We start from the raw sequence: 27,979 nt of genomic DNA, 5'->3' as shown, positions 1-27,979 counted from the left end.
AGTCACGCTTCACGGAAATCCAAAATGAGATGCAACATGTTTTTTATTTTTATGGTTCTGTTAATCATACAGTGATTTATTTCATACACCAGATTGCACAACAAATTACGTTTCTCTTGTATATACAGTTGGTGTTTCTGAAATAAAAGAAAACATTTCTAATGATGAGAAAATCTGGGAATTTTCCACACGTTTACTAGATTTGACCCGAGTGGGGACTATGTGTACACTAAAGGCGAGCTCTTACGGAGCTGAGAAGTGGCTTCTCATGGTGGACGAGAGTGACCAGAGATATGAGAGAGCATTCATCATCAAGAACAAACATTCTGGAAGGTTATTGGCTGTCCAAAATGGCTGCTTTGTTGGACTAACATTGTACATTGAAGATCGCAAAATGGTACTTAGAATAAGGACTACATTGAAAACCCCCAAAATTACAGTAAAAATAAAAGCCAACTTGTTTTTGTGCGAATATTCTTCTTTCAAAAATTATGGGAGTTCTATTGATGGGAATATTGACAACAGAAATTAATGTATTTTTTTGTTTGTTGCAAAACTAGAATCTTTTCCTCTTGAGGATTTCCGGTTTCCAGTTGATTGGGTGGCTTTCCTCGGTCTGAAAGAAAAAAACAATCCCACCCTAGTCAGAAACAAGAACTTATGAAGTACTCAAAGTAATACCACAGTTTCATTAGCTTAGCAATGCTTTAGTGACTGTCATTTTCCCTGACTGAATAAACATCCACTTTGTATGAGGTTCTAATTAACACGTCCATTATTGAATCACATCTCAAATCAACAAAAACTTGTGTAGCTATACAGCACAGGATAAAAGTATTTCCCTACCGCGGTGTCGTCCTCTTTGTACACCTTGATGGTCTTGTCGGCCTCGGCCGTGATCAGCCTGCTCTCCGAGTGGTCGAACATGCAGGCGAAGATCCCCGATTCGCTGTCCAGTGAGCCGGGCTGCACGGCGGCGTGGATACGCTGGAAGTTGTAGCCGGTCCGCCAGTCCCACAGGTGAATGGTGCCGTTGTCAGCTAACGGAGACAATAAAAAGATGTAAGGATTAGCTGTATCTAGATCAAGACATCGGCATAGATAAGACAGCGGTGTCTAGGATCTAGCAAAAAATATCTTGTCTATATGTTGTAGGATTTCCTATCACTTAGCCATTCAATACATTTGCTTCCAGCCTCTGCAGTTACCACTTCCCTTTCATTTGTTGATGCGCTTTCGAAGCAACAAAGCCCTTCAGAATCATTCAATGTACTATGACTAGAAATAATCTGACCCAATCATCCTGACAGAGGCTCAAAACTGTCTATTTCAATCGCAACATATAGACAAGATATTTTTTGTTCAAACACGAGTCGCTAGTGCGCGATGGGACAAGGATATCCCTGTTGGAAAAAGTAAAGGACGTTTTCATACCTCCTGATACCAGCACGCCGTCTGAGTTGACCGCCATTGCGTTGATGATGGCGTTGTGTCCAGAGAGGTTCTGGATGAAGTTGCCGTCTGGGAACGTCCACTGCTTGATGTTGTCGGCAGAGCCAGAGGCTAAGGTATACCTGTAACATTCAGCCAACCAATGGTTCAGTGCCATAACTCAAAACGCACAAATAAAATGGGCGAGCCTATCAACCCTATCATTAACTACAACTAGATAACAAAAGATGACGAACTTGGGTGCAACATATGCATCACCGTTTACTACGTATGAGGAAGTGACGTACTGTCTGGGATGTAGGGCCAGTGCTCTGACAGACTTCTTGTGATTGGTGAGAGTGGCTCTGGTCTTCCCAGCTATCAGATCCCATAGCCTGATGGTAGAGTCGTGGCTCCCTGGAACAGAAAGAGCCAGGTCGTGTTCAGGTCACACCGTAGCAAAATGTTTTGAAACTAACAATGAAACGCTGCGTTCTTATTCAGACAAGTTCAAGTGTTCTATCCTATTTTTTCCCTACTGAACATGACCCAGGAGAAAAGGTCAAAATGAAAAAATCCTGATTTCTCCTTGCGCCAGCTCATTATAGAATGTAACAAGATGATAAGCCATTGATGGTAATTTGGAGTGAGTCAACTAGCCAATATATGAACACAGCAAGGCAAAGCATTTGTAACATATCCTTGTCCGTACCTGTGATGATCTGCGGTTCGGCGGCCTGGCATCTGACTGTGGCCACTGTGTTGGTGTGTCCGGACAGGGTGTGCACGTTGGCTTTGCTTCTGATATCCCACACCTATAGACGTAGAGATTTCATATTGATCTCCCAATACACTCCAAAATGTTCCACTAAAATAACGTTTTTGAAAGTTAAGACAACTAGTAATTAGCAAGACTTACCCTGGCTGTGGCATCTCGGCTGCATGTGACCAGCACGTCGATGGTTTGGTGCAGGTCCAAGTCGTACACGGCGCTGAGGTGGCCATGGTAGTGCCTGATAACCTACATTTTTTTTGAAAGTGAGGTAGAGCAGAAATGAGTGGGCGTAACTATACTAAATACTTAACTAAATAATAATGGACCAACAGTCCATTGAAACACATCATATAAAGTAAAGCAGAAATGAAAGGGTACTAGTACAATACCTTGTTGTACTCCAGATCCCAGCACTTGACCTGCTTGTCCTCGCCGCAGGAGAACAGGTAGGGGCTCCGGGTGCTCACGGCCACGCCGCGCACTGTGCTGATGTGTCCCGTTAGGGAGAGCTTTAGCTTCCCACTGGCTAGGTCCCAGATCTGTCAGGAGAATGAGAAACAATGGGGATTTGACGTCACGGGCGAACTTATAGCTGACGTATTACGAGATACATGACTAAATGCCACCAGTTGACTGACATTGAATAGATCAAATGGGTGTCCCAAAACCCTTATGATGTCACTTCTTATTATCATATCTGTTTCACTGGCTGCACCTTTACAGAGGCGATCTACCCATTCTTCAGTCCCTGTAGTGATGATAGTGGTAAAAACGTAGCCCCTCTCATCATCTCAAATCAAACAAATTGTATTGGTCACATCTCTCCTGTCAATCACACACAATGATAAAACAAAGGCGTTACTCTTCCTTTAAAGCTTCAAAATGTAACTTTTTGGGGGGACCCGACCAAATTCACATAGAAATGCTAGCTGTAGATTTCTCATTGAAAGCAAGTAGAAGAAGCGGTATATCTGTTCTATGTACACTATTTCTATGCGTCCCATTCTTAAGTTTCATTTTTGCATCTTTTACTTTCGGTTTTGTACACCAGCCTCAAAACCGCTATTTAGAAGTTACAGATCTCTCGGTCTCTCTCTGTACTCACCTTAATGGTTCTGTCGCCAGCGCCTGTCACAAACCACTGGTTGCCGGGCTCTACGGCAATGGACCTCACCCAGCCAAGATGACCACTGATGACCTGGAAGGGATAAAGCAAACCTGTATCAGCTACCACACAAAACAGGGAGCAAGTCAATACACCTGAAGTTATCTTAAAACGCATAGGCCTTGCATGAAGATATTCTACGATTATTGTAGCGTGTTCGAAGGACTAGGGACAGTTCCTTACAAAACATCCAAGCTTTTTGTGAGTGTGCCCTGTGCATTTGATAAAGTGTGTGGACTGTAGAGGAAGTACAGTGCCTTGCGAAAGTATTCGGCCCCCTTGAACTTTGCGACCTTTTGCCACATTTCAGGCTTCAAACATAAAGATATAAAACTGTATTTTTTTGTGAATAATAACAGCTGTAATCGCAGCAAAAGGTGGCGCTATAAAGTATTAACTTAAGGGGGCTGAATAATTTTGAACGGCCAATTTTTCAGTTTTTGATTTGTTAAAAAAGTTTGAAATATCCAATAAATGTCGTTCCACTTCATGATTGTGTCCCACTTGTTGTTGATTCTTCACAAAAAAAATACAGTTTTATATCTTTATGTTTGAAGCCTGAAATGTGGCAAAAGGTTGCAAAGTTCAAGGGGGCCGAATACTTTCGCAAGGCACTGTAAGTGCATTCAGAAGCCCTTGACATGACAAAACGACGTCCTTTACCCGAAACAGCTTCCATGGAGCGTGCCACTGGGGCTTGGGCATAGTGGGGGTTTTTCTGGCAACGAGGGACGAGTTCTTGGTGCCGCCTCCTTCCAAAAGAGACTAGAAATAAGACAGAAAATGAATATTATTCATAGTGGTAGCATTATATCATACAAGACTGATGTCATATTGGTGGGATGTTGGTACAGAAATGCATGCGAAAAGTTAGCAGACGCAAAAGAAAAGGTGTGTCGTACTATACATATCAGAGAGCGTTACCCCACCGTGAGGAGGGGTAACAAAAAAGTAAAATGGATGTTGGATGGTGTCAAAGTGCACTCCTAATAAGATAGGCAACCCTGATTGGGGTCCCGTGTTGCTTGGATTCAGTAACACTTTGTTCATGTCTCTAACATCTGGGTTCTGTACAGGAGGTTCTGGTGCCACGGAATTGCGGGGAAGTTCTGTGTCAAACAGACGAATGTCTAACGTGGACTATTGAATTCCGTTTGTTCTGGTGTCTTTCCCCTTTGACAGATCTACTGTGCATCATCTGAAGGAAGTACATGGCTTGTTATGGTGGCAGGGCAAGAGCCATGGCATGAACTCACTGGGGTTCCTATGTATCTGAGTGTCAGCCGTCAGAGCCAGCCCTGTGGACGACAATACACAGTAGAGGTCAACCGATTTCATCTGAATGGCCGATTTAATTAGGGCCGATTTCAAGTTTTCATAACAATCGGTAATCTGCATTTTTGGACACCGATTATGGCCGATTACATTGCACTCCACGAGGAGACTGCGTGGCAGGCTGACTGCCTGTTACACGAGTGCAGCAAGGAGCCACGGTAAGGTGCTAGCTAGCATTAAACTTATCTTATAAAAAACAATCAATCTTAACATAATCACTAGTTAACTACACGTTTGATGATATTACTAGTTTATCTAGCTTGTCCTGCGTTGCATATAATCGATGCGGTGCCTTTTAACTTATCAACGAATCGCAGCCTACTTCACCAAATGGGTGATGATTTAACAAGCGCATTTGCGAGAAAAGCACTATCTTTGCACCAATGTGTACCTAACCATAAACATCAATGCCTTTCTTAAAATCAATACACAAGTATATATTTTTAACCCTGCATATTTAGTTAATATTGCCTGCTACATGAATTTCTTTTAACTAGGGAAATTGTGTCACTTCTTTTGCGTTCTGTGCAAGCAGAGTCAGGGTATATGCAGCAGTTTGTGCTGCCTGGCTCATTGCAAACTGTGTGAAGTCCATTTCTTCTTAACAAAGACTGTAATTAATTTGCCAGAATTGTTCATAATTATGACATAACATTGAAGGTTGTGCAATGTAACAGCAATATTTAGACTTAGGGAAATCAATAATGATTTGTCAATGATTGATGTTGAAGTGATGGCATTCTTACCAGGTTGGGCATAGTTCTGATTGCCATGCATGTTGGAGCCCAGTGGTCTGGACATCAAAACAATGAAAGAACACGTATGGAAAAATGTAGTAACCAAGAAACTGTTAAACAAATCAAAATATATTTAAGATTTTAGGTTCTTCAAAGTAGCCACGCGTTGCCTCTTGGCATTCTCTCAACCAGCTTTACTTGGAATGAATTTCCAAGAGTTTGAAGCACTTCCCACTTATGCTGAGCACTTGTTGGCTGCTTTTCCTTCACTCTGCGGTCCAACTAATCCCAAACCATCTTAATTGTGTTTAGGTCGGGTGATTGTGGAGGCCAGGTCATCTGATGCAGCACTCCATCACCGTTTACCTACTCTGCATCTCACAAAGACACGGTGGTTGGAGCCAAAAATCTCACATTTGGACTCATCAAACCATGCAGCAATTCGACCATGAAGGCCTGATTCACGCAATCTCCTCTGAACAGTTGATGTTGACATCTGTCTGTTACCTTAACTCTGTGAAGCATTTATTTGGGCTGCAATTTCTGGGGCTTGTAACTCCAATGAACTTACCCTCTGCAGCAGAGTTAACTCTGGGTCTTCCTTTCCTGTGGCGGTCCTCATTAGAGCAAGTTTCATCATAGAGCTTGATGGTTCTTGTGACTGCATTTGACGAAACATTCAAAGATCTGGACATTTTCCGTAATGACTGACCATGTCTTAAAGTAATGATGGACTGTCATTTCTCTTTGCTTATTTGAGCTGTTCTTGGTCTTTTACCAAATAGGGCTATCTTCTGTATACCTCCCCTACCTTGTCACAACACAACTGATTGGTTCAAACTTATTAAAGAAAGAAATTCCACAAATGAACTTTTAACAAAGTACACCTGTTAATTGAAATCAGCAATAATATAATGAATGCAGGGCTTGTGGAATTATACTGTGGCTAAATATAAGCCTTCCACAATCATAAGACCCACTAATAATTTCATTATTTTTTCAAATGAGTTTAACCTGCTTTTTTTTGTGTTGCAATAATCACTGATCTGGCTTTCAAGTCTGTCTATGAAAATGCCCTTGTTGTTACAAATTTGACCAGAAACCATGCATAATGTACATTCACTAACAATGACCAACCTCCCCTATTCCACTGATTAGTACTTGTATAAGTGTGCCGTTTGGTTTCCATTGGGCTGTCCATTATTGTTACAATGTCCGTTGGTGCGTGTGAGTACCCGAGCTGTGTGTTTTGGCTTTCGTGCCATTGTGGATTTCGCAGTTAATCATTGTGCGCGTGTGTTATTTATTCGAGGTACTCCTCGCTCTTTTGTTTTGGGTTTCTACCCTGTGTTTTGTTACGTGTTTGTTTGGTCGTCGTCCCCGTGCCTTTACACGGCACGTCGTAATTTGGGTATAATAAAAAAAAACTATTACGCATTCCTGCGCCTGTCTCCCGAATCAGTTATGCCAACGTGACAAATACTTCACGAGGCTTCTTCTCTCTAAGCTGAGATCTTGAATCTGAGATATATTTAGTTCTCAAAACAAAGTTCTGGGAGTACTGCCAAAGTGAAACTACTGATAGTGAGGATTTTTCCAGTCAGTCACTTCCATGAACACAGAAAATGGTTATTAGAAAAGCACATGAATGGAACATATAAATGAGCTATTAGAAAAGCACAAACATCAAACATTTCCAGCACAGTGGTCACAGCAGTAATTATTTATCATGAGAGGACAAATAATAACTAATAATGCTGCATCCTCCAAGAAAGGTTCACTGGTAAAAATGATTATAAATTGCTGAAGTATTGTCACTTTTGAGGACACAAGATCAAATACACATGTAACGTTGGTCATTAATCTGACGACTGATATTCATCGAATAATTAACTGTGTTTATAATTACGTGATTAGATAAATCAGGCAACCATTAACTCGGTAACCTGGGGCACCATGAGAAAAGTTTGTTTAATGAGTTAACGTTTCCCAAATTAACTCAAAGAATATCAGAATATCGATTTCATAGCAGCCGGCAATTAATTTATTTCCTCTTAAGTCTCATTCTGAACATCTCATAATTCTTAAATCTGCACAAACCCGGGTCTCACTAAATCATTCCGTACCACACAAATTGAGTTGATTATTTATTTACTAACAAGCTAAATGATAATATAAGATACACATACACAAACAGTCTTGGCCATTGATTAGAACTTAATACAATGAAACTGGTCCCTAGCGGACCAACATCAATAGAAAGAGAGAGAGAGAGAGGGAGAGAGAGTGAACAAGATAAAAGCACACTTGGATACATTTGTAACCTGCTTAGTTGAGCCCTAACACCTTGCCCCAAACTGCCAGAATTATAATGAATGTATTTACTTGTTGAAGGTCTCCGTTGGGTATCTTTTCGTGGACCGAGTTCCGCTTATCGGGATAGGATGGCCGAAGCACTTTTCTTCCGATGGCTGTGTCTCCTTCGTCACCGGGTGTAAGTCTCTGATTGCCCACATGATTGTTAAGAGTTTCCTTTGTCCTCTTCCTCATGTTGCATTTGTGGGGTTGTGACTTTGATCACGCTGCAGCTGTGGTCCATTTTACTGTGGTATGTAAATTCTTATACCCCCAGGTCACAAAGGGGCATTTCGGTCTATATGGCAAGTTCTCTGGGGCGTATCTAGTTACGAGGCAAGGTATCACAATGTACTATGGTCTCGTTAGACAACTAAAATAATAGTTAATTGTTACAAAAATATTCTCTTTGATCTGGATATTTTCTACACAGCGCACAGTATGTTAACATCATGTACATATTATGACAACTTTTCAAGTTACAATCTTAAAATCAAATAAATCAAATCAAATTTTATTTGTCACATACACATGGTTAGCAGATGTTAATGCGAGTGTAGCGAAATGCTTGTGCTTCTAGTTCCGACAATGCAGTAATAACCAACAAGTAATCTTACTAACAATTCCAAAACTACTGTCTTATACACAGTGTAAGGGGATAAAGAATATGTACATAAATATATATGGATGAGTGATGGTACAGAGCAGCGTAGGCAAGATACAGTAGATGGTATCGAGTACAGTATATACATATGAGATGAGTATGTAAACAAAGTGGCATAGTTAGTGGCTAGTGATACATGTATTACATAAGGATGCAGTAGATGATATAGAGTACAGTATATACGTATACATATGAGATGAATAATGTAGGGTATGTAAACATTATATTAGGTAGCATTGTTTAAAGTGGCTAGTGATATATTTTACATCATTTCCCATCAATTCCCATTATTAAAGTGGCTGGAGTTGAGTCAGTGTGTTGGCAGCAGCCACTCAATGTTAGTGGTGGCTGTTTAACAGTCTGATGGCCTTGAGATAGAAGCTGTTTTTCAGTCTCTCGGTCCCAGCTTTGATGCACCTGTACTGACATCGCCTTCTGGATGATAGCGGGGTGAACAGGCAGTGGCTCGGGTGGTTGTTGTCCTTGATGATCTTTATGGCCTTCCTGTAACATCGGGTGGTGTAGGTGTCCTGGAGGGCAGGTAGTTTGCCCCCGGTGATGCGTTGTGCAGACCTCACTACCCTCTGGAGAGCCTTACGGTTGTGGGCGGAGCAGTTGCCGTACCAGGCGGTGATACAGCCCGCCAGGATGCTCTCGATTGTGCATCTGTAGAAGTTTGTGAGTGCTTTTGGTGACAAGCCGAATTTCTTCAGCCTCCTGAGGTTGAAGAGGCGCTGCTGCGCCTTCTTCACAATGCTGTCTGTGTGAGTGGACCAATTCAGTTTGTCTGTGATGTGTATGCCGAGGAACTTAAAACTTACTACCCTCTCCACTACTGTTCCATCGATGTGGATAGGGGGGTGTTCCCTCTGCTGTTTCCTGAAGTCCACAATCATCTCCTTAGTTTTGTTGACGTTGAGTGTGAGGTTATTTTCCTGACACCACACTCGGAGGGCCCTCACCTCCTCCCTGTAGGCCGTCTCGTCGTTGTTGGTAATCAAGCCTACCACTGTTGTGTCGTCTGCAAACTTGATGATTGAGTTAGAGGCGTGCGTGGCCACGCAGTCGTGGGTGAACAGGGAGTACAGGAGAGGGCTCAGAACGCACCCTTGTGGGGCCCCAGTGTTGAGGATCAGCGGGGTGGAGATGTTGTTGCCTACCCTCACCACCTGGGGGCGGCCCGTCAGGAAGTCCAGTACCCAGTTGCACAGGGCGGGGTCGAGACCCAGGGTCTCGAGCTTGATGACGAGCTTGGAGGGTACTATGGTGTTGAATGCCGAGCTGTAGTCGATGAACAGCATTCTCACATAGGTATTCCTCTTGTCCAGATGGGTTAGGGCAGTGTGCAGTGTGGTTGAGATTGCATCGTCTGTGGACCTATTTGGGCGGTAAGCAAATTGGAGTGGGTCTAGGGTGTCAGGTAGGGTGGAGGTGATGTGGTCCTTGACTAGTCTCTCAAAGCACTTCATGATGACGGAAGTGAGTGCTACGGGGCGGTAGTCGTTTAGCTCAGTTACCTTAGCTTTCTTGGGAACAGGAACAATGGTGGCCCTCTTGAAGCATGTGGGAACATCAGACTGGTATAGGGATTGATTGAATATGTCCGTAAACACACCGGCCAGCTGGTCTGCGCATGCTCTGAGGGCGCGGCTGGGGATGCCGTCTGGGCCTGCAGCCTTGCGAGGGTTAACACGTTTAAATGTTTTACTCACCTCGGCTGCAGTGAAGGAGAGTCCGCATGTTATCGTTGCAGGCCGTGTCAGTGGCACTGTATTGTCCTCAAAGCGGGCAAAAAAGTTATTTAGTCTGCCTGGGAGCAAGACATCCTGGTCCGTGACTGGACTGGTTTTCTTCTTGTAGTCCGTGATTGACTGTAGACCCTGCCACATACCTCTTGTGTCTGAGCCGTTGAATTGAGATTCTACTTTGTCTCTATACTGACGCTTAGCTTGTTTGATAGCCTTGCGGAGGGAATAGCTGCACTGTTTGTATTCGGTCATGTTTCCAGTCACCTTGCCCTGATTAAAAGCAGTGGTTCGCGCTTTCAGTTTCACGCGAATGCTGCCATCAATCCACGGTTTCTGGTTAGGGAATGTTTTAATCGTTGCTATGGGAACAACATCTTCAACGCACGTTCTAATGAACTCGCACACCGAATCAGCGTATTCGTCAATGTTGTTATCTGACGCAATACGAAACATATCCGTATGATGGAAGCAGTCTTGGAGTGTGGAATCAGCTTGATCTTTCCGTTATATTGTCGTCATTTAACTATTAATAACATAACAAAAACAACATTCATTTTCATATTTCATCTAGCATCGTTACCATCATTTCGGCTGCTAAAATATGAACCATATAAAATGTACCAAGTCCATTTTTTCCATGTTACAGTTCTGCGGTAGGTTCTCCATAGGCCAACCATACATTCCAATCCTCCACTGACAGGACAAAAGATTTGTCTGCTGCCTTAAGATTTACAATGGCTTGAGGTGTTACGTATTCCTGCGCCTGTCTCCAATCATTTTTACAACGTGACAGGGGCGCACTGCCTTCATATCATAGGCCTGCAGTAGCTAAAGCTTAATAGCCACACCATACCAAACCTTTCCCAAATGTTTCTAAACTTAATTAGGGTAATATCAAAAGTAAGTCAAGGCATTGTTTATAGAGAAAATATGAGAAGAATGGCGAATGTAAACCAGGGCAAAAATGCACTACCCTCCACTGTGCCTTACTCAAAGCAATAAAAAAGGTTTGACAACCCTCCCCTATTTTGTGGCACCCCTCCCCCAGTAATATTCAATCTGTCCCTAAAGAGTAAAGAAGTTTCCATTTTTAATTCGTTATGAGATTTCAGAGGACATCCATGGACATTCTAATCACATGTCATGTCAACTGACTAAATATATTTAATGATATGTGAATGTAATTAGTTAATTAATTAGTTAATTAACTGTTCCCTCTGCATCTTTGAATGCATCAGTGTGTGTGATTGACAGGAGAGATGATGAGAGGTGCTGAGTTTTGACCATCATCATTATCAGAGGGGCCAAAGAATGGAAAGAGTTTCTCTGTAAAGGTGCAGCCAGTGTAAGAGTAGACATGAGACTTGGCCTCCACATCATAAAAGGAGACCAGACCCTCCTCATAGTCCACAAACACCCCCACTTTCTGGGGCTTCTTTCTCGGGGAGAGGAGGAAAAGGGGAATTGTCCAGCTGTCATTCTCATCCCTTCGGGTCACAGCCCAGAGTCCATCCTCAGGTCTCAGTAAAATACTCTGCTTCCTTTCAGTGGACTCTCTGGCCACTCCTAAATGCCATCTAGTCTTCCCCTTAACAATCACCTCATAGTAAAATCGTCCTGAGGAGAAGCCATCCTTTCCAAGGACAAATCGATGAACATCAAACCTTTTGGGATTGTCAGGAAGATTCTGTGGTATGTCTCCAGTTCTCACTTGTTTCCCATCTTCAGACAGGATGAGAATGGAACATGCTGTATCAGGGTCCAGAGTCACATCCACCGCATACTGCTGAATCATCTTCAGTTTGACTTCAGGCAGCTTCTCCATCTCTTTATTCAGTATCTCCTCCAGCTGGGACACAGCTCTCCTCACAGTCCCCACACACAGATCACTGTGAACATTGATCTCAGACCAGTCCTTGGTGGGTGGAGGTTTGCACTCTAGGGATAGGAAGCTCTGGAGAAGTTGGAGGTGGTCCTCAGTGTGTGAGAGCTGCTTCAGATCAGTTCTTCTCCTCTTTAGGTCAGTGATTTCCTGCTCCAGATCTTTAATGAGCCCTTCAGCCTGCCTCTCTACTGCTTTCTGCTTCTCCTCAATCACCTCAATCAGCTCAGCTTGGCTTTTCTCAATGGAGCGCACCAGAGCAGTAAAGACTTGTACACTGTTTTCTATCTCTCTCTTTGCATCTCTCTTTCTACGAACTACAGAGAGTCTGATCTTTTTAACCTTCTTCAGTCTCTCCTGGATAAGTAGCTGCACTTCTGCCTCAGTTTTCCCCAGCTGAGCCTTCCTCTCTCCACACTCTTCCTCTATACGGACAGTGTCATGAGTCTTGTGGTCTGCCTCAGTGCAGAACTGACACACACAAGTCTGGTCAGTCCTACAGAACAGCTCCAGGAGTCTGTCATGCTTCTTACACATCCTGTCTTCCAGGTTCTCCACAGGGTCGATCAGTTTGTGTTTCTTTAAGGGTGAGGCTATCTGATGAGGCTCCAGGTGAGTCTCACAGTAAGAGGTCTGACACACCAGGCAGGACATAAGGGCCTTGCGCTTCATCCCAGTGCAGACGTCACAGGACACTTTTCCAGGTTCGGGACGGGGCCCATCTCTACCTATATCTCTCCTCTTTTTAAAATTCTCTACAACCTTTCTGAAAGTTGTGTTGACACGAAGCTTAGGTCGTCTGGAGAATTTCTCCTGACACAGTGGACATTGGTACAGGTCCTTGCTATTCCAGTACTTTCTGATACAGGCCATGCAGAAGTTGTGTCCACATGAAGTGGTGACTGGCTCAGTGAACACATCCAGACAGATAGAGCACAGGAACTGGTCTTCAGACAGGAGAATAGTGGAGGAAGCCATATCTAGACAGAGAAGATGGGACTATAAATTATTTCTCTCAATAGTTTTAGTGCCACTGTCAACACGGAATTTAGAGAATCTAACCAATGCTGATTAAAGTTGTTTAACCATACAACATACAGTATACATTTGTCAATGTACAAAATAAAGATAAACGTAATGTAGAAGCAAACAGGATAAAAGAAAACCGCAGAATAAAGGAATTCATTAGAATACAAGAATTCACACACTAGAATGCATCTTCACCTGCCCTTGTAAATCTGTGCTCACCTGTATCTGTGTGTGAAAGAGGGTGGGCACTTTCTCAGATTTATCGGTACTGTAGTATTAAAAGAAACAGACTGCGTAGCTGTCTTATATTTTCCAGAAGAGTGTGAGACCGTTTGTTTGTGTTTGCAACGTACAGTACACCTAGCAACTGTAGTTTCACTTTAGCAAAGTGACGTTGACATGCTCCTCCCCACCCAGTGCTGCTCTGTGCTCTGGAACAGAATGAACCCTTCACATGGCTGATCTCTCTTCATCCTTGATACAAAAGTGTGAATCAGAAATGTTAAACAAGGAATTACTGCAGATGTATTGAAAGTTTTCTAAAGTCATCAACTACAATATAATTCACAGGGGAGGAACACATACTGTTAGGTAGATTTGATCATTAATAGCCTTTTACTGCAGTGGGCTAAATCAGGTTCACACAGTATTTCTCGTCTTTAACAAATCTATTTTGAAACAAAAGTATACACCTCACACACATGGTTATGGGCCTAACAAAAATAATACACATATACCATGTCAGATACAGAGTTGAAATGTAATACATTTTGAGTTTACATTCCAATATTACTTTATATACAGTGCCTTGCGAAAGTATTCGGCCCCCTTGAACTTTGCAACCTTTTGCCACATTTCAGGCTTCAAACATAAATATATAAAACTGTATTTTTTTGTGAAGAATCAACAACAAGTGGGACACAATCATGAAGTGGAACGACATTTATTGGATATTTCAAACTTTTTTAACAAATTCAAAACTGAAAAATTGGGCGTGCAAAATTATTCAGCCCCCTTAAGTTAATACTTTGTAGCGCCACCTTTTGCTGCGATTACAGCTGTAAGTCGCTTGGGGTATGTCTCTATCAGTTTTGCACATTGAGAGACTGACATTTTTTCCCATTCCTCCTTGCAAAACAACTCGAGCTCAGTGAGGTTGGATGGAGAGCATTTGTGAACAGCAGTTTTCAGTTCTTTCCACAGATTCTCGATTGGATTCAGGTCTGGACTTTGACTTGGCCATTCTAACACCTGGATATGTTTATTTTTGAACCATTCCATTGTAGATTTTGCTTTATGTTCTGGATCATTGTCTTGTTGGAAGACAAATCTCCGTCCCAGTGTTAGGTCTTTTGCAGACTCCATCAGGTTTTCTTCCAGAATGGTCCTGTATTTGGCTCCATCCATCTTCCCATCAATTTTAACCATCTTCCCTGTCCCTGCTGAAGAAAAGCAGGCCCAAACCATGATGCTGCCACCACCATGTTTGACAGTGGGGATGGTGTGTTCAGCTGTGTTGCTTTTACGCCAAACATAGCGTTTTGCATTGTTGCCAAAAAGTTCAATTTTAGTTTCATCTGACCAGAGCACCTTCTTCCACATGTTTGGTGTGTCTCCCAGGTGGCTTGTGGCAAACTTTAAACGACACTTTTTATGGATATCTTTAAGAAATGGCTTTCTTCTTGCCACTCTTCCATAAAGGCCAGATTTGTGCAATATACGACTGATTGTTGTCCTATGGACAGAGTCTCCCACCTCAGCTGTAGATCTCTGCAGTTCATCCAGAGTGATCATGGGCCTCTTGGCTGCATCTCTGATCAGTCTTCTCCTTGTATGAGCTGAAAGTTTAGAGGGACGGCCAGGTCTTGGTAGATTTGCAGTGGTCTGATACTCCTTCCATTTCAATATTATTGCTTGCACAGTGCTCCTTGGGATGTTTAAAGCTTGGGAAATCTTTTTGTATCCAAATCCGGCTTTAAACTTCTTCACAACAGTATCTCGGACCTGCCTGGTGTGTTCCTTGTTCTTCATGATGCTCTCTGCGCTTTTAACGGACCTCTGAGACTATCACAGTGCAGGTACATTTATACGGAGACTTGATTACACACAGGTGGATTGTATTTATCATCATTAGTCATTTAGGTCAACATTGGATCATTCAGAGATCCTCACTGAACTTCTGGAGAGAGTTTGCTGCACTGAAAGTAAAGGGACTGAATAATTTTGCACGCCCAATTTTTCAGTTTTTGATTTGTTAAAAAAGTTAAAACTATCCAATAAATGTCGTTCCACTTCATGATTGTGTCCCACTTGTTGTTGATTCTTCACAAAAAAATACAGTTTTATATCTTTATGTTTGAAGCCTGAAATGTGGCAAAAGGTCGCAAAGTTCAAGGGGGCCGAATACTTTCGCAAGGCACTGTACATCACAGAAGACTGAAATACAACAAAACTGTTTGACATAGCAACACTGGAGTTTGGGCTTGTTGAAACATATGAATAATATTCCACTCATGAGGTCACAAGGTCATTTGACTTCAAGGGCTACATAAAGGAGCAGGAAATATTATTTTCAGATGATTCCTTTAAACATACTCACTTTCAATTCTACCAAGTCAAGTCAGACATTGGGTGGAGAACTTAAGCTCAATGTATTTTCTGTTTGTAGGAAACTGCCTGTGTTTGTTGAAATCCTGCTTCTGCTGCTTGTGGTGCCTAAAGAAGTGTCTAATGTACCTGAATGGTTTTACAGAATACCACGTTAATCCATTTCTATATGTTAAATAGTGTTTTTATGCACATATTACACTGAACTTGCCTTGTTAGCGTTTACGATACTTGCCCGCTATTGTCTCAACACCAACACACATCCACCCTCTTCTTCCTCTCCCTCTCGCTTTTAGGAGTTTGTAGAGAACAGTAAGAATATGGAGGGATGGGATCGGCCCGAGGCAGATGGAGACGGTCGTGAGATGAAGCCCACGGTGAGTTAACAATACTTTTCCAACAGAAAGTTTAACACTCCATTTGTTTATTGTTGTAGACTCATGGAGGAGGGACTTTTGCTTGACCAAACCAGAAGACGGAAACCAAAAGGCATTCCTAACGTTTTCTTTATTCCACGTGTAGCAGGTTTACCATGATATCACTCCAGTCAGAGTCTACAATATTTTTGAAAACCTGTTTATTAATATATGGCACACTTTACATGAAAGCTTTGTTTAAAAAAAAAACATTTTTTTAAGCACAATGCCTTTTTGAAACACCTTTTTTATATAACAAAAGTACTTCAGTCACAAATACTGTTAGTGCAGTTTGGTTCTAGTTTACAGGTTGTGAAGTATGTTTTGTTTAGCCTCTTGTGGGTGACAGTATTGTTCGAGATTTTTCAAATGCGTTCCATGTCACCCCAGTTATTAAACATTATTACTGTACACTACAAGTGTTTGTGCATCAAATGTATTTTTAGATTGTGATAAAGACGATCATGGTTGCTCCTTTTTTAATACAATTTTGACAAATAAAACTGACCAGCATAACAGATAATTAACAGGCACTTTTCATGTCTGAAATAACTCCATCATACCTTGTTCAAAGTCTTCTTGCATGGACATTATTTTTTTATTCTAAATTTGTGCAAGCTGTTGTCCCACGCCCGATAACAGGATCAGGTTACTACGGTGGATCAAATATGAATGAGCCACTTACTCTGAGGATGTTTGATATTACTCTAATGTTTGAAAGGCAGGTCCTACAAGTACTGAAGTTGTCATGTCAGAGGCAATGCATGATCATAACTGACAATCCCTACATTGTGGCAACGTTGAGTTATTACTGCTTACTGAGTTTGTAAAACTGTATCCATAGAAAACGTGATTCCCTATTATTGTATCTCTATTCCCTTCATGAGTTTTTGTTAAATAACAGAGTTGTTAAACCTTTTTTTGCATTCTAATTAAAGAAAACAATCAATGTCCTCTTTTCTTTGTGAGAGCTGTGGGGCAAGAGAGGATCAGTTTAATCTTGAACATGGGTTTGTGTCTGTATGTAACTGTATGTTATTTAATAGTTTTGATGCCTTCACCATTATTCTACAATGTAGAACATGGTAAAAAGTAAAAACCCTTGAATGAGTAGGTGTTCTAAAACTTTTGACCAGTAGTGTATATATATATATCCATTGATTCTTGAATAACTTATGAGTTCAGTTCAACTGTCACACTCCTTGAGAACCCAAAATATAAGCATGTTTTTCGCCAATGTTTGTAAACATTGTACCTGCCTTGCGAAAGCATTCGGCCCCCTTGAACTTTGCAACCTTTTGCCACATTTCAGGCTTCAAACATAAAGATATAAAACTGTATTTTTTTGTGAAGAATCGACAACAAGTGGGACACAATCATGAAGTGGAACGACATTTATTGGATATTTCAACCTTTTTTAACAAATCAAAAACTGAAAAATTGGGCGTGCAAAATTATTCAGCCCCTTTACTTTCAGTGCAGCAAACTCTCTCCAGAAGTTCAGTGAGGATCTCTGAATGATCCAATGTTGACCTAAATGACTAATGACGATAAATACAATCCACCTGTGTGTAATCAAGTCTCCGTATAAATGCACCTGCACTGTGATAGTCTCAGAGGTCCGTTAAAAGCGCAGAGAGCATCATGAAGAACAAGGAACACACCAGGCAGGTCTGAGATACTGTTGTGAAGAAGTTTAAAGCCGGATTTGGATACAAAAAGATTTCCCAAGCTTTAAACATCCCAAGGAGCACTGTGCAAGCGATAATATTGAAATAGAAGCAGTATCAGACCACTGCAAATCTACCAAGACCTGGCCGTCCCTCTAAACTTTCAGCTCATACAAGGAGAAGACTGATCAGAGATGCAGCCAAGAGGCCCATGATCACTCTGGATGAACTGCAGAGATCTACAGCTGAGGTGGGAGACTCTGTCCATAGGACAACAATCAGTTGTATATTGCACAAATCTGGCTTTTATGGTAGAGTGGCAAGAAGAAAGCCATTTCTTAAAGATATCCATAAAAAGTGTTGTTTAAAGTTTGCCACAAGCCACCTGGGAGACACACCAAACATGTGGAAGAAGGTGCTCTGGTCAGATGAAACCAAAATTGAACTTTTTGGCAACAATGCAAAACGTTATGTTTGGCGTAAAAGCAACACAGCTGAACACACCATCCCCACTGTCAAACATGGTGGTGGCAGCATCATGGTTTGGGCCTGCTTTTCTTCAGCAGGGACAGGGAAGATGGTTAAAATTGATGGGAAGATGGATGGAGCCAAATACAGGACCATTCTGGAAGAATGGTGGAGTCTGCAAAAGACCTGAGACTGGGACGGAGATTTGTCTTCCAACAAGACAATGATCCAAAACATAAAGCAAAATCTACAATGGAATGGTTCAAAAATAAACATATCCAGGTGTTAGAATGGCCAAGTCAAAGTCCAGACCTGAATCCAATCGAGAATCTGTGGAAAGAACTGAAAACTGCTGTTCACAAATGCTCTCCATCCAACCTCACTGAGCTCGAGCTGTTTTGCAAGGAGGAATGGGAAAAAATGTCTGTCTCTCGATGTGCAAAACTGATAGAGACATACCCCAAGCGACTTACAGCTGTAATCGCAGCAAAAGGTGGCGCTACAAAGTATTAACTTAAGGGGGCTGAATAATTTTGCACGCCCAATTTTTCAGTTTTTGATTTGTTAAAAAAGGTTGAAATATCCAATAAATGTCGTTCCACTTCATGATTGTGTCCCACTTGTTGTTGATTCTTCACAAAAAAATACAGTTTTATATCTTTATGTTTGAAGCCTGAAATGTGGCAAAAGGTCGCAAAGTTCAAGGGGGCCGAATACTTTCGCAAGGCACTGTAAATGTGAACAAGCACTGTATAGCCTCATATCGTGGTTAAAACAATCATTTTTATATCACTGATGGTCAGTCCTTGTAACCATAGCTGTCTATTAATCTGAGAGTGTTTACATTTCTCCAGGCCCATCCCTCAGCTTTTTACCAAAACAGAGGCAGGGAAATCGTTTTGTTGTTTCATCTGTGGACTTGCCCTTTAAAGAGCTGCATATTATCAATATATCAAAGTGGACTGGATTTATGAGTTATATTCTTCAAGAATGAATGGGTATGTATAATTAATTTCAAATGCTAACAATTGATGTAGAAACTGCATATTTCCCCTTTAATGCACGTTGGTGAGTTAATTTACACTGTAAAGGGGTTGCTGAATTTGACAGTAACTTACTGTGGCAAGTCAACTTCTGTAATATAAATACAGTATCAAAGCAAGTACTGTGTAATGACAGTACAATACCGTAATATTTATTATACTGTTAAAGTGAATATTAGCGTAATCATAATGTTTGATAAAAATGGTTTACTGTAATTACAAGGGATTGGTGCAAGCAGGTTGGCTGCTAAGTGTTTACACATTACTGCATATTAATGAATAGTTGGTGTCTTATAACATTTGCACTTCTGGAAGCTTCCAAACTGGCAGCGACTACAGGGGAAAACAGAGCACAGGACATGGCAAAATGTGCAACCATTTAAGGTTTAAGACTTGCCCCACTCCAATCTGTCCCCTATTCATTTTAAATTGATGGGGCACTATAACCATATAGGACTTAAATTGGTACAGCATTCTCACTCACAGGTGCAATGTAGCCTCTTACAAAGCCTCAAATATGTTAAGCCAGAAACAATACCATTTTTGGCACTCCCAATGATACAGTACAGATACTGTATTATGTGGGTTGGAATTAGAGTACCACTCAAAATAGACCAATTATTTCCCCGCCCACATTTTCCCACAATGGCCCATAATTTACAATATGCTACAGTAAAACAGTATTTCACTGTTGATAATACCCCAAATTACCGTATAAAGTAGTTTTGTTACAGTGAACATCTGCTTTGTCTAACAGGTGAGCAGAAGTTCCATGTTCTCAGTGAAACCAGGAATACGGTAGAGCTCCAGGACCACCCAGGAGATGACGGATACTGGGAGATCAATGCAAACAGCTCCAAACACGATGGGAATGTTGTCACCAATGGTTACATGGGTGAGTCACGCTTCACGGAAATCCAAAATGAGATGCAACATGTTTTTTATTTTTATGGTTCTGTTAATCATACAGTGATTTTTCATACACCAGATTGCACAACAAATTACCTTTCTCTTGTATATACAGTTGGTGTTTCTGAAATAAAAGAAAACATTTCTAATGATGAGAAAATCTTGGAATTTTCCACACGTTTACTAGATTTGACCCGAGTGGGGACTATGTGTACACTAAAGGCAAGCTCTTACGGAGCTGAGAAGTGGCTTCTCATGGTGGACGAGAGTGACCAGAGATATGAGAGAGCATTCATCATCAAGAACAAACATTCTGGAAGGTTATTGGCTGTCCAAAATGGCTGCTTTGTTGGACTAACATTGTACATTGAAGATCGCAAAATGGTACTTAGAATAAGGACTACATTGAAAACCCCAAAAATTACAGTAAAAATAAAAGCCAACTCGTTTTTGTGCGAATATTCTTCTTTCAAAAATTATGGGAGTTCTATTGATGGGAATATTGACAACAGAAATTAATGTATTTTTTGGTTTGTTGCAAAACTAGAATCTTTTCCTCTTGAGGATTTCCGGTTTCCAGTTGATTGGGTGGCTTTCCTCGGTCTGAAAGAAAAAAACAATCCCACCCTAGTCAGAAACAAGAACTTATGAAGTACTCAAAGTAATACCAGTTTCATTAGCTTAGCAATGCTTTAGTGACTGTCATTTTCCCTGACTGAATAAACATCCACTTTGTATGAGGTTCTAATTAACACGTCCATTATTGAATCACATCTCAAATCAACAAAAACTTGTGTAGCTATACAGCACAGGATAAAAGTATTTCCCTACCGCGGTGTCGTCCTCTTTGTACACCTTGATGGTCTTGTCGGCCTCGGCCGTGATCAGCCTGCTCTCCGAGTGGTCGAACATGCAGGCGAAGATCCCCGATTCGCTGTCCAGTGAGCCGGGCTGCACGGCGGCGTGGATACGCTGGAAGTTGTAGCCGGTCCGCCAGTCCCACAGGTGAATGGTGCCGTTGTCAGCTAACGGAGACAATAAAAAGATGTAAGGATTAGCTGTATCTAGATCAAGACATCGGCATAGATAGACAGCGGTGTCTAGGATCTAGCCGTATGTAGGATTTCCTATCACTTAGCCATTCAATATATTTGCTTCCAGCCTCTGCAGTTACCACTTCCCTTTCATTTGTTGCCCATCTTTAGTAGTGCGCTTTCGAAGCAACAAAGCCCTTCAGAATCATTCAATGTACTATGACTAGAAATAATCTGACCTAGTCATCCTGACAGAGGCTCAAAACTGTCTATTTCAATCGCAACATATAGACAAGATATTTTTTGTTCAAACACGAGTCGCTAGTGCGCGATGGGAAAAGGATATCCCTGTTGGAAAAAGTAAAGGACGTTTTCATACCTCCTGATACCAGCACGCCGTCTGAGTTGACCGCCATTGCGTTGATGATGGCGTTGTGTCCAGAGAGGTTCTGGATGAAGTTGCCGTCTGGGAACGTCCACTGCTTGATGTTGTCGGCAGAGCCAGAGGCTAAGGTATACCTGTAACATTCAGCCAACCAATGGTTCAGTGCCATAACTCAAAACGCACAAATAAAATGAGCGAGCCTATCAACCCTATCATTAACTACAAAAGATGACGAACTTGGGTGCAACATATGCATCACCGTTTACTACGTATGAGGAAGTGACGTACTGTCTGGGATGTAGGGCCAGTGCTCTGACAGACTTCTTGTGATTGGTGAGAGTGGCTCTGGTCTTCCCAGCTATCAGATCCCATAGCCTGATGGTAGAGTCGTGGCTCCCTGGAACAGAAAGAGCCAGGTCGTGTTCAGGTCACACCGTAGCAAAATGTTTTGAAACTAACAATAAAACGCTGCGTTCTTATTCAGACAAGTTCAAGTGTTCTATCCTATTTTTTCCCTACTGAACATGACCCAGGAGAAAAGGTCAAAATGAAAAAATCCTGATTTCTCCTTGCGCCAGCTCATAATAGAATGTAACAAGATGATAAGCCATTGATGGTAATTTGGAGTGAGTCAACTAGCCAATATATGAACACAGCAAGGCAAAGCATTTGTAACATATCCTTGTCCGTACCTGTGATGATCTGCGGTTCGGCGGCCTGGCATCTGACTGTGGCCACTGTGTTGGTGTGTCCGGACAGGGTGTGCACGTTGGCTTTGCTTCTGATATCCCACACCTATAGACGTAGAGATTTCATATTGATCTCCCAATACACTCCAAAATGTTCCACTAAAATAACGTTTTTGAAAGTTAAGACAACTAGTAATTAGCAAGACTTACCCTGGCTGTGGCATCTCGGCTGCATGTGACCAGCACGTCAATGGTTGGGTGCAGGTCCAAGTCGTACACGGCGCTGAGGTGGCCGTGGTAGTGCCTGATAACCTACATTTTTTTTGAAAGTGAGGTAGAGCAGAAATGAGTGGGCGTAACTATACTAAATACTTAACTAAATAATAATGGACCAACAGTCCATTGAAACACATCATATAAAGTAAAGCAGAAATGAAAGGGTACTAGTACAATACCTTGTTGTACTCCAGATCCCAGCACTTGACCTGCTTGTCCTCGCCGCAGGAGAACAGGTAGGGGCTCCGGGTGCTCACGGCCACGCCGCGCACTGTGCTGATGTGTCCCGTTAGGGAGAGCTTTAGCTTCCCACTGGCTAGGTCCCAGATCTGTCAGGAGAATGAGAAACAATGGGGATTTGACGTCACGGGCGAACTTATAGCTGACGTATTACGAGATACATGACTAAATGCCACCAGTTGACTGACATTGAATAGATCAAATGGGTGTCCCAAAACCCTTATGATGTCACTTCTTATTATCATATCTGTTTCACTGGCTGCACCTTTACAGAGGCGATCTACCCATTCTTCAGTCCCTGTAGTGATGATAGTGGTAAAAACGTAGCCCCTCTCATCATCTCAAATCAAACAAATTGTATTGGTCACATCTCTCCTGTCAATCACACACACTGATAAAACAAAGGCGTTACTCTTCCTTTAAAGCTTCAAAATGTAACTTTTTGGGGGGACCCGACCAAATTCACAGAAATGCTAGCTGTAGATTTCTCATTGAAAGCAAGTAGAAGAAGCGGTATATCTGTTCTATGTACACTATTTCTATGCGTCCCATTCTTAAGTTTCATTTTTGCATCTTTTACTTTCGGTTTTGTACACCAGCCTCAAAACCGCTGTTTAGAAGTTACAGATCTCTCGGTCTCTCTCTGTACTCACCTTAATGGTTCTGTCGCCAGCGCCTGTCACAAACCACTGGTTGCCGGGCTCTACGGCAATGGACCTCACCCAGCCAAGATGACCACTGATGACCTGGAAGGGATAAAGCAAACCTGTATCAGCTACCACACAAAACAGGGAGCAAGTCAATACACCTGAAGTTATCTTAAAACGCATAGGCCTTGCATGAAGATATTCTACGATTATTGTAGTACGTCCAAAGGACAGTTCCTTACAAAACATCCAAGCTTTTTGTGAGTGTGCCCTGTGCATTTGATAAAGTGTGTGGACTGTAGAGGAAGTAAGTGCATTCAGAAGCCCTTGACATGACAAAACGACGTCCTTTACCCGAAACAGCTTCCATGGAGCGTGCCACTGGGGCTTGGGCATAGTGGGGTTTTTTCTGGCAACGAGGGATGAGTTCTTGGTGGCGCCTCCTTCCAAAAGAGACTAGAAATAAGACAGAAAATGAATATTATTCATAGTGGTAGCATTATATCATACAAGACTGAATGGAAGGTTGGTGCAGAAATGCATGCGAAGTGTAATGATACGTATCGGAGAGCGTTACCCCACCATAGCGTGCGAGTGAGGAGCAGGAGACCTCTCGGCCCCCCCTGCGTTTCTGTGAATGTCCCCGACACCGGCTGCAGTGCGACTGGCGTCCAACCTGCAATTACACACACGCAAAGAAATGGATGCTGGATGGTGTCAAAGTGCACTCTAATAAGATAGGCAACCCCGACTGGAATCCCGTGTTGCTTGGATACAATAACACTTTGTTCATGTCTCTAACATCTGGGGTCTGTACAGGAGGTTGTGGTGCTACGGAATTGCGGGGAAGTACAGACTGCCTGACGTGGACTATTGAATTCCGTTTGCTCTGGTGTCTTCTCACTTCGACACATCTACCGTGCATCATCTGAAAGGAAGTACCTGGCTTGTGATGGCGGCAGGGTAAGAGCCATGGCGTGAACTCCCCCCTCACTGGGGTTCCTATGTATCTGAGTGTCCGCTGTCAGAGACACCCCTGGAGGAACGACAATACACAGCGTTTATAAAGGTCACGTAACACCCCCCCACCCCCCCCGTGGACACAATATGAACGAATGTGGTTTTACATGCAACAGTAGCATTGCATGGGGTTAGACCAGAGGGAGGGTTCTCCAAGTCTGGTCCTGGAGAGATACTGGGTGTGCAGGGTTTTGTTCCGACTCATCATTTAACACACCAGATTCAAATAAGCATGATCTTCAGCCATGATTCGCTGAAATCAGGTGTTAGGATAGGGCTGGAACGAAAGCCTGCACCCCCAGTACCTCTCCAGGACTAGAGTAAGGGAACCCTGGGTAAGACTGTTGTAATTACCAGGCCCTGAGGGGTATGCGTGTGTCCCAGTGATCAAGTACTCTGGATCATCACCTGGAAGACCAGAGGGTTATAAATGAGAAATACTTGGGAGGTTTTGCTCTCATTCGTTGCCCATGAAATCAATAATGATTTGTCAATGATTGATGTTGAAGTGATGGCATTCTTACCAGGTTGGGCATAGTTCTGATTGCCAGTCATGTTGGAGCCCAGTGGTCTGTCCTTGCCCTCTTTCAGAACGGGCATGTGTAGAACGGCACTGTAGTCTGCCCTGAGCTTCGCCGCCATCTTCACCTTGTGACTACAAAGGGAAACGCTAGTTAACTCAGTTGAACATATCAGAGCATGAAAGTAGGGGTGGGTGATATGGCCTAAAAATCATATCTTGATCTTTTCAAACGTATAGGTGATTCACAATATATATATACACACAGTACCAGCCAAAAGTTTGGACACACCTACTCATTCAAGGGTTTTTTATTTTATACTATTTTCTACATTGTAGAATAATAGTGAAGACATCTTGACTATGATATAACACACGGAAGCATGTAGTGGCCAAGAAATTGTTAAACAAATCAAAATATATTTAAGATTTTAGATTCTTCAAAGTAGCCACGCTTTGCCTTGACAGCTTTGCACACTCTTGGCATTCTCTCAACCAGCTTTACCTAGAACGATTTTCCAACAGTCTTGAAGGAATTCCCACTTATGCTGAGCACTTGTTGGCTGCTTTTCCTTCAATCTGCGGTCCAACTAATCTCAAACCATCTCAATTGGGTTGAGGTCGCGTGATTATGGAGGCCAGGTCATCTGACGCTACACTCCATCATTCTCCTTCTTGGTCAAATAGCCCTTACACAGCCTGGAGGTGTGTTGGGTTATTGTCCTGTTGAAAAACAAATGATAGTCCCACTAAACCAAAACCAGATGGGATATAGCTGTAGAATGCTGTGGTAGTCATGCTGGTCAAGTGTATCTCATATTCTAAATATTCACCAACAGTGTCACCAGCAAAGCACCATCACACCACCTCCTCTATGCTTCACGGTGGGAACTACACATCAAACATCTCAAATTTGGACTCATCAGACCAAAGGACAGATTTCCACCGGTCTAATGTCCATTGCTCGTGTTTCTTGGTCCAAGCAAGTCTTCTTATTATTGGTGTCCTTTAGTAGGTAACTAACTGAACAAGGTACACCTGTTATTTGAAATGCATTCCAGGTGACTACCTCATGAAGCTGGTTGAGAGAATGCCAAGAGTGTGCAAAGCTGTCATTAAGGCAATGGTTGGCTACTACATGATTCCATATGTGTTATTTCATAGTTTTGAAAATAGTAAATATAAGGAAAGACCCTGTGTCCAAACTTTTGACTGGCACTGTATACTTTTTAAAAAGCTTTGTCGTACAATTAAAGGTAAAATATGTCAGCCAATCAGCTCCTATGTTGTTCAATGAGACGTACCATTCCATAATGGCTGTTTGGCTACTGCTATCTAGCATGATGAAAACGTCAGTTTACTTAAAGCGGTCTTAAGGCACTGCGTCTCACATGACTGGGAGTCCCGTAGGGCGGTGCACAATTGGCCCAGCACGGTTCGGGTTTGGCCGGGGTAGGCCGTCATTGTAAATAAGAATTTGTTCTTAATTGAATTTCCTAGTTAAATAAAGGTTAAATAAAAAAAGTGTAACTCACATACGTATTACACTGACACCCCAACACACATATACTTGTTTTCACTAACTCCCCTATGAGCACACAGTGGACTCTACCTACACACAAGTAACAGGCGCACACATGCATACTGAACCACACACTTTCACACTCACCACATACACTGCTGCTACTGTCTATTATCTATCCTTTTGCCTAGTCCCTACCTATATGTACATAGATCTCAACCTTGTATCCCTGCACATTCTACTCAGTACTGGTACTCCCTGTATATAGCCATGTTATTTTAACTTGTTATTGTTATTCACTGTGTATTTATTCCTCGTGTTACTATTTCTATTTAATATTTATATCTTTAATTCTGCATTTTTGGAAAAGACTTGTAAATAAGACCTGTTCGTAAGAATTTCACTACACGTGTTGTTTACGAAGCATGTGACAAATAACATTGTATTTTACTGGATGATGGGCCAATTCGGAGTACAACGAATTTCTCATCCTTGGGTGGAGGTAGGGTTTCTAAGATGCGCTGGGTCCCGGTATCTTAATCTAAACAGAAAGCCTGTACGAACCCCTGCGCAGCTGTAAACAAGTGTAGGGTCGGAAACTATTATGTCTATCCTGAACACACAGACAGGACCCACCCACACACAACTGATCTTTATCTCACACAGAAACGAGTAACGTTAGCTAGATGGGAGAACAAAGACAGCATATTGTTTTACAAAACACGAGTACCTTGTTTCATCCAAGGAGACTGGTTTGGCATGGTCAGCCACAAACATATCATGAGTTCTCTTGAGGGACCTGAACACGAGCGTGTGCACAGAGTGCTTTTGCACATCCTGAAAAATAAAATACACGGAAACATTACTTTCAACAACAGCAATATCTGTCATTGCTAGTTACCTACTGTAGCTACATATTCATGATACATGCTAGCTTGCCAAGTATATCTCAACTCCACGATACCACACCCGCGGATGCTACTTGGGCTAGATGTATATATAAAGTTGATCCGACTAATATTAATTTCCCAAATGGAATTATTTTAAGTGTGCTTCAAATAGGCTAGGCATCATGCTAACGTTAGGTAGTGGCGCGTCAGCTACACCTAATGTTATTTCAGCTTTACTGACATGAAGATGCACGAATGAACACACACCTCAGTCATTTCTGATGTTATTTAGCCAGATACCTTTACGATCTGTAAACAAAAAAACTTAAGATAAAACAGATGTAGAAATTTAGCTAGGTCCAGCTTTCTAAACAAACGCAGATGCTGTTCCGATGCACCGGATGTAAACAATACGTGTTCATTTCCGGGTTAAATTTGTTTTTCTCCCCCTGACGATGAGCGCCACTCCATGGCCACATCTAGTAACATTTACGGTACAAGTATTTGATTAATTCTGCAGCG

The 27,979-nt window shown here is 42.1% G+C and overlaps 3 protein-coding genes across 8 annotated transcripts in view; 1 reads left to right on the top strand and 2 right to left on the bottom strand.

Annotated features, from left to right (window-relative positions):
- The window catches only part of LOC110534421 (lecithin retinol acyltransferase-like), a 66,590-nt gene that overhangs the window by 11,523 nt on the left and 27,088 nt on the right, over nt 1-27,979 (top strand). For 2 of the 5 annotated variants that reach the window (XR_005034195.1, XR_005034196.1), the window contains exons 4-5: nt 16,025-16,105; nt 20,083-20,627. Coding sequence is in view for 1 of the 5 variants with exons in the window: in XM_036933543.1 (XP_036789438.1) it covers nt 20,083-20,220 (138 nt within the window). In the remaining 4 variants the exon portion in view is untranslated. Of the gene's footprint in view, nt 1-16,024; nt 16,106-20,082; nt 20,768-27,979 lie in introns of those variants that run through there. The other 3 variants (XR_005034197.1, XR_005034194.1, XM_036933543.1) reach the window with 3 other exon arrangements.
- LOC110534418 (pleiotropic regulator 1) lies at nt 26-27,889 on the bottom strand. Of its 2 annotated transcripts, none has more exons than XM_036933541.1 (15): nt 27,725-27,889; nt 27,298-27,404; nt 25,050-25,180; nt 24,880-24,933; nt 24,448-24,541; nt 24,088-24,181; nt 4,035-4,136; nt 3,312-3,404; nt 2,596-2,745; nt 2,351-2,452; nt 2,144-2,246; nt 1,740-1,848; nt 1,435-1,574; nt 847-1,040; nt 26-616 (listed from the first exon to the last, which is right to left on the bottom strand). In XM_036933541.1, exons 1-15 carry the CDS (start codon nt 27,731-27,733, stop codon nt 557-559), a joined length of 1,542 nt encoding a protein of 513 aa, XP_036789436.1. In that variant the 5' UTR covers nt 27,734-27,889; the 3' UTR covers nt 26-556. The 2 variants fall into 2 exon arrangements, with proteins under 2 accessions (XP_036789436.1, XP_021474952.2); XM_021619277.2 differs by lacking the exons at nt 26-616; nt 847-1,040; nt 1,435-1,574; ... (4 more) ...; nt 3,312-3,404; nt 4,035-4,136 and adding exons at nt 20,765-20,837; nt 21,066-21,259; nt 21,648-21,787; ... (4 more) ...; nt 23,512-23,604; nt 23,860-23,961 and having other exon boundaries at nt 27,725-27,888.
- On the bottom strand, nt 10,594-13,798 carry LOC110534417 (E3 ubiquitin-protein ligase TRIM39). The gene is made up of 2 exons (XM_021619276.2): nt 13,341-13,798; nt 10,594-13,072 (listed from the first exon to the last, which is right to left on the bottom strand). The coding sequence occupies exon 2, from the start codon at nt 13,068-13,070 to the stop codon at nt 11,445-11,447; it is 1,626 nt and encodes a 541-aa protein (XP_021474951.2). The 5' UTR covers nt 13,071-13,072; nt 13,341-13,798; the 3' UTR covers nt 10,594-11,444.

Source organism: Oncorhynchus mykiss, chromosome 10, assembly GCF_013265735.2.
Source record: "Oncorhynchus mykiss isolate Arlee chromosome 10, USDA_OmykA_1.1, whole genome shotgun sequence".
Lineage (NCBI taxonomy): Eukaryota > Metazoa > Chordata > Actinopteri > Salmoniformes > Salmonidae > Oncorhynchus > Oncorhynchus mykiss.
This window is presented reverse-complemented; position numbering and strand designations above follow the sequence as displayed.

Coding starts and splice junctions, on each gene's coding strand:
- LOC110534418 (XM_036933541.1), bottom strand. Junction 25,181..27,297: donor GTCTCCTTGGATGAAACAAG/GTACTCGTGTTT, acceptor TTCCCTTTGTAG/TCACAAGGTGAAGATGGCGG. Junction 1,849..2,143: donor CGAACCGCAGATCATCACAG/GTACGGACAAGG, acceptor TTTCTGTTCCAG/GGAGCCACGACTCTACCATC.
- LOC110534417 (XM_021619276.2), bottom strand. CDS start 13,070: ATGGCTTCCTCCACTATTCTCCTGTCTGAAGACCAGTTCCTGTGCTCT.